Here is a 6378-nt window from a genome sequence, read left to right as displayed (position 1 = left end):
TTTTGTACAACAATCAATTTTGGTACGTGCTTGTATCAAAAGTTATTTCGTTAACTACCGGAAACCTCCCAGTAGTATGTTATTGTAATTCAAAGTTTAAACCAATAAAGAATATCTAAAAATCTAAAAATAAAGAATATTAAGGATGAACAGGAGAATTATCTAAATCTTTGGATAAGAGTATCTGGACTTGGAGGTGCATCTTTGGTGCCATCATTTCCCGTTAAACTATATAAGTTGGAGTGGCCCTAAAAATTATGCTAAAATCTCTTCAAAAATGTTCCACTTATACCTTGTTCTCTACATTTTTACCGAATGTTACCTATTTTGGGAGGCCTTTTGTATTTTGAAAATTATAAATTACTTTGTAAGATATCAATTTTAGAGCAATTCAAAACATTTGATAAACAACTTTACAAAAAAGTTTTATAATCTTTCTAAAGCAATAAAGAGAGCTTTTAGGTTTATGACGATGCTCAAGTGAAGTTAGCACAATTAACTCTCTTCACATGGCTTCTCCTTGATGTCATGTTCAACATTCAAATCTAGAGTCTAGTAGTTGGGAGTATAGAGTATAGGGATCGATGAGAGGATTTAAAAAAAAAAAAAAAACTTTAGATTTCTTCCTTCATTTTGTACAACAATCAATTTTGGTATGCGCTTCTATCAAAAGTTATTTAGTTAACTACCAGAGATCCCCCAATAGTATAAATAAGTTCTTGGAAAATTTATAAACTTAGTCGTGCAAGCAGAGCACTGATATTAAAATATTACCTTCCACAGAGTATTTGGGTGGGAAAAGAACCAATTGGACTCCAAGAAACTATTTCAAGTCAGATCAGATGATGCTACTATTAATAGGCCCATGTCCTTCAGCATTAATCTTTTATTTTGATTAGGAAGTTGTCTAGGTGATCCCTTTCTTGTTTTGCTGAAGCCTCTGATCTAATCTATTCCAATTTTGATAAGTCCGGATCCTGAATTTGTTTTAGTTTTGGTGCACAAGAAACGCAACAAATGCTTAGAGAAAGAGGAACAAAATTTTACTTTAGGCTGCAAACCTTTTTGATTATCCAACGTAACAGATATTAATATGCTGGGTTCTTAATTCTGTACCTGCTTGATTATATGATTTAATAAATTGTTATTAGGAGTCAGAAAAGATCAGAAATTGTAAAAGAAGATGATGAAAATGAGCTAATAAAATTGTTGAATCCTAGTAAATATAAGAGACCCGATGGCATGTATTCTATTCGACGAACAAATTTAATTGCATCTATTGGTCGAATATATCTGCCTTTGATATGCAACTAAGCAGTCTTAATTTCGGATAAGGGCGAAACATTCTTGAAATCCTGATTTATTTGAGGCGGCAAAAAAAAGCAGCTTCATTAACTTGAATCTTTAGGAAGAAAACATCAGACTCGGGAAGTGATATATCCCAAAACAAGATTCTGTCACAGGGATAACAAGAAACTTGCAAAGAAAACAAACAGATACAACATTCCCAGTTCTGTGTACAGAAGTAAAGGATTAATAAAGAAAAGTAGACTGAAGTGGCTGCCCAACCAAACCAAACACAATGGAAAAGATCAGTCATCCATCATGAAATAAGGATCTTCAGATCAGTATTTCCCCTGTTTAATTGCTCTTCCTGAATTTCCTCCAATGAACTGGTACAGTTGGGACATTTAGACGCTTCAATTATTTCAAGAGTTCATATATTTTCCAAACAAGAAGGGATCTCCTCCAAAAACTTGCAGCTTGATCTTGATGCTATTAAGAAAAAGAAAAAGAAAAACTATTAAGAGAAAGAACAACTTGATGTTGATGCTAAACAGATACACATAACCCGTAGCAGTACATCAGTAGAGTACACTGGCTGTCCAGAGCAAACTTGCTTGAGAAGATCAATCGTCCATTATGAGATAAGGATCTTCAGATCGGTATATCCATTGCTTATTTGCTCTTCCTGAATTTCCTCCAATGAACTGGTACAGTTGGGACATTTTGACACCTCAATTATTTCAAGAGTTGAACTATTTCCCAAACAAGAAGGGATCTCCTGCAATGCATCACAGTTTTCCAACACTAGCTTCTGGAGACGAGGAAAATAGTCCTGCTCTTCGTACTCATACTCGGAGGAGGCTGTCCACTTCACAATGTGCAGGGAAGCTAATTTCAAGAAACGAACTTTAGGGAACTTCTCTACTTCCATTTCCCATATTTCCCCCTCAAATGATCGGCGGTGCAATTTGAGCACCTCAAGATTGGGTAGATTTCCAATTGCTGCCATTTTGCTCCATGGCAAGCGAAAATTAGACAGGGTCAATTTTTTAATAGTCAAAGGAAATTGGAAATCTAACTGATATCGGTCACCGCCGTAAACAACGCAACTCAGACTGAGTGATTCCAAATGACTTAGACAATCCATTGCTACATGATATTCACAGCCCTTATCAAGATTAAGAGAGCTTCTCAGCTTGCGGATATTTGGAAACTTTCTCAACAGCTTGTTGATGTTCTTCTGAGGATTGAGGCTTAGACAGGACAAGATATCTAAGTCACACAACTGTGAAGAGTTATCAAGGTTGTTGTCAGGGAATCTAAAATGGTAATTCTTATCGGCCTCATCAATTAGTTCTAAATGCCTTAGTTTCTTCAGGTTCCATATAGTATCTGGCAATGAAACTGAACCATGAACACAAGGATTTCGCCAAATCCAAGTTCCAAAGTTTATTGAACCATGATCAGAAGAATTTCGCCAAATCAATGTTTCCAAGTTTGTGAGATAACTTATTGATGCAGGGACGGGCCTACCATTAACAAGAATTGACAAGTACCTCAAGTGAACAAGCAGTTCTAGTTCTCTTGGAAAAGTGCTTCCTAGATTAATTTGGCTCAAATCTAACACTTTGACAAGTTTGATGATGTGAAAAATGAATCGAAGGTCAAAACTACTTCTACTGTTTTCATCGTGACTGAATAATAATAGACTGCGTATGGCAGGAGAAAATAACCTCAAGTTGTCAAAGTGCTCCACTTTAGAATCAATGCATAAGCGGCGTAGGTAGAATGGCACATTGATATCAGATAGTTTATCATCCCTACGTACCAGCCGCGAAAAGTTTTCTTCTTTGGCTTTTGTCACGCAAAACTCATATAACAAATCGTGAACGCGGCAGGCTTTGACCCCATCAATGGATCTTGGTTTGGAAACTGTGACTAAGCTTCTGCTAATAAGTTCCATCAGGTAATCATTTGCCACATCCTCTGATCTCTTGGGATGAGTTTTATGAACAAAACCTTCAGCGACCCATAGAGAAATCAACCTCTTGGTATTGTGTTCATGGTCTTCTGGAAAGGCTCCAAAATAAAGAAAACATGCCTTCAAAGTATCAGGTAAATGTTTGTAACTCAGCTCTAATGTAGCGGTACATTGTTCCGTACTAGAAACATTCCTTGAACTTAAACCTTCCACAGCTTCTTTCCAATCATGTAGGTCCATCCTTGAGAGAATTCCGGCTAGAATGACAACCGTAAGAGGTAGTCCTTGACACATTTCCACGATTTGCTGTCGAATTTCACATAGTTCTGGAGGAGCCAAATCTTGTCCAGGATATAACTTCCCTTTTAGCAAATCCCAGCTCTCATTAGGAGCGAGTTGACGAAGAGAATATGGTTCATGGTCGAGTTTGTCTTGCGGAGCAACACCACGGAGCCGACTTGTCAAGATAACTCTACTTCCATTTCCATCATCAGGGAATGAGGCTTCCAATCCGTTCCATGCATCAAAGTCCCATACATCGTCCAAAACAATGAGATATCTGTTTTTCAGCAAACGCCTTTTGACTTTAAGAGCCAGATCTTCTTCACCCATCTTAAAAACATCCAGATCTTCTTCACCCATCTTAAAAACATACTCAGGAAGCTTGGACTCAATACAACTCAAAATTTGAAGCAACAGATTTCTCTTGTCATAGATTTGAGAAACAGTACACCAAGCACGCTCATAAAAATGGGACTTCACTGAAGAATCATTGTACACTTTTCTAGCCAAGGTTGTCTTACCGCATCCCGGCATACCCACAATGGAAACAATTTTCACTTGGTGTGATCCATTTCTGAGTTGATTGATTATCGATGCCGTCTCATCCTCGAATCCCACCACCACATCATTGACTATTGGCTTACTTCCTTCTTGTGGCATGTGATTGAATCTCTTCGTTACTTCCTTAACTTTTCCACCAAGTCTTTCGCTGTCACATATCTTCAAGGCCGCAGGTTTAATGATGTTCATTTCTTCTAAAATGGAATGAATGGACATTGAAGAAGAATCTAAGATATTTCCAGTTATTAAGGAGTCAATAAGAAACTCTATCCTGTATGCCACCCCAACAATACGATTCCAAATTGCCTGGACCTCCTCATCTTCATTTTGCAGGCCCACAATTTTCCGCAGCAAAGAACGTAAACAAACAAGTTCTTCCTGGACTTTTTGAATTGGATGATCGATCAAAGCAATCGAGCCAGCCTCAGAACTTGTCACATCCATCATCTTTTCTAGAAGGGAATCAACAAAGCCCAGTCCATTGGTCTTAGGAAAATTGAACGATGATGATTCTGGACACTTCTCTGTGATTACTGCATCAATGAGCTTAATTATTTTCAATAACTCAGAACACACAATATCCATATCCTTGGCTTGTATGGCATCTTTGATTGCATTCAGAGAGAGTGGGGAAATAACATCTCCTCCATAACATTTCACGACTCGAGTAGGATCTCTTACTCTCTCATCGAACTCCTTTGGCTTCTCCTTCAAAATGGTTCTCAAGGAATTTAGCCCCTCATAAAACATTTGTAGCTGACGCAAAATCACAGAACAAGTACCACGCTTTAGTTTATCCCAAAGATTACACAGGAGAGAATGGTGGAAGTCTCTCAATATGTGCTCATCTGTATCTCCATATGATTGTCTTGATAATTTTGAAGCACTCAGGGCCTGGATACAGGTCCCAAGGACTTGCGGTTCAACAGGAATAATCTTCTGCAGCAGTTCCGAAATGCTTTCCTTGACATCCTTGGGCGGTCCGAAACCTTTCTTAAACTGGCACTTATAAGAGAGGTGTGCTGCATTGACAGCCACAGCTTCAGTGTGAACTAACAAAGGTCTCAATTCTGTGTTTTCAACACCATGCAGTGTGACAAAACGGATGAAGTTTTTCAGGAATGCCAGCTTCTCTTCAAGGGCTTTAATTAGTCCAACTTCGTATGCCGGCCGACTCCTTGGAAGATAATTCACTAGAGAATCCATAAATTCCAAAAGGTCATCTTGTCGAACGAGCGAATTACTGGACTGCTGTGACGAGGAACCCAAGAAAAAGACATACCATTCGCAAATTTCTTGTTCGAAGGATTTAATGTCTTTTTCTAAATCATAGACCACATCCCATCGGATCTTTTTTCCCCTCTTGGGAATGGCATCTCCAATCCGAACTGCCAGAGCTTCTAGGCTTGCTTTATGATTATCTGCCTGGTTCTTTTTGTTGTCAAATGGTAATTGCACATCATGGTTGCTGTATTTTCTCGCACACAGAAGAAATGTTCTCAGATAGCTTAGCATGCGTTTCAGGTACTTCTGCGGCCCATTTGCAAAAAATTGACAATCGTTCTCCAGCGCTTGCAGATCATCCAGGATGGAAGAAATACAAGTGACACTAGTGGAGGCCATCTACTAAAAGGAAGATTAACAAGGGAACCAGAATGTATCGATCTCAATTTAAGAGATGAAACAGTTCTCAAATATGAAAGGAGATAAGAAAGATCTGCAGAACCTCAAACACAAGTGCTCTCTTCTTTTCTGTACATTGATTTCTAGTGTCCAGAAAGTGAATGACAAATAGTCATTGGATATTTCTTGGATGATTGAAAGAAAAAAAGACCCCACTGCACATGCGTTAGCCATTAGTCCAACTGTTTGAATGGTACAGCATTGTTACGCTCTTACCATTAGAACTGTATAAACAGTGTCAGTTGGGTTTAAAGAGTAACAATAGACTGGTTATAGTGTGACATGAAAAACTTTGATTTTTTCATGGATAAAGAGTGTTAGTGGCGTAATGGACCAGTGGCACCTTGAATGCTAAACTGTTTCTCAATCACATCCGCCACGTCTTTTGACCACCATCCTAATCGTTTTGCTCGAAGCATCTCTGGTCCCCATCCATACTAACCGCAGTCTTCATCCGAGGACCCTTCCTCCACTCGACTCTCCTCTGATTCAAAAGGTGCTTGCAAACGCCCACAATCAAATTTTTGTTTTCAATATTTTTAACTATTTAATTGATTCTCTCCCGATTAATTAATTTCTAATTT

General features: G+C 38.4%; 1 protein-coding gene across 1 annotated transcript; it reads right to left on the bottom strand.

Moving 5' to 3' along the window:
- Positions 1–1374: 1374 nt before the first annotated feature.
- LOC113772521 (putative late blight resistance protein homolog R1A-3) lies at positions 1375–5788 on the bottom strand. Its single transcript, XM_027317132.1, has 2 exons — positions 1902–5788; positions 1375–1776 (listed from the first exon to the last, which is right to left on the bottom strand). Exon 1 carries the CDS (start codon positions 5732–5734, stop codon positions 1922–1924), a length of 3813 nt encoding a protein of 1270 aa, XP_027172933.1. The 5' UTR covers positions 5735–5788; the 3' UTR covers positions 1375–1776; positions 1902–1921.
- Between the last annotated feature and the right edge of the window lie 590 nt (positions 5789–6378).

This window comes from Coffea eugenioides, chromosome 5 (assembly GCF_003713205.1).
Source record: "Coffea eugenioides isolate CCC68of chromosome 5, Ceug_1.0, whole genome shotgun sequence".
NCBI classification, from domain to species: Eukaryota; Viridiplantae; Streptophyta; class Magnoliopsida; order Gentianales; family Rubiaceae; genus Coffea; species Coffea eugenioides.
Note: the sequence above shows the minus strand (reverse complement) of the source record. Positions and strands in the feature narration are given on the sequence as shown.

What these genes read in the sequence shown, in the direction of transcription:
- LOC113772521 (XM_027317132.1), bottom strand. Translation starts at nt 5,734, where the DNA reads ATGGCCTCCACTAGTGTCACTTGTATTTCTTCCATCCTGGATGATCTG.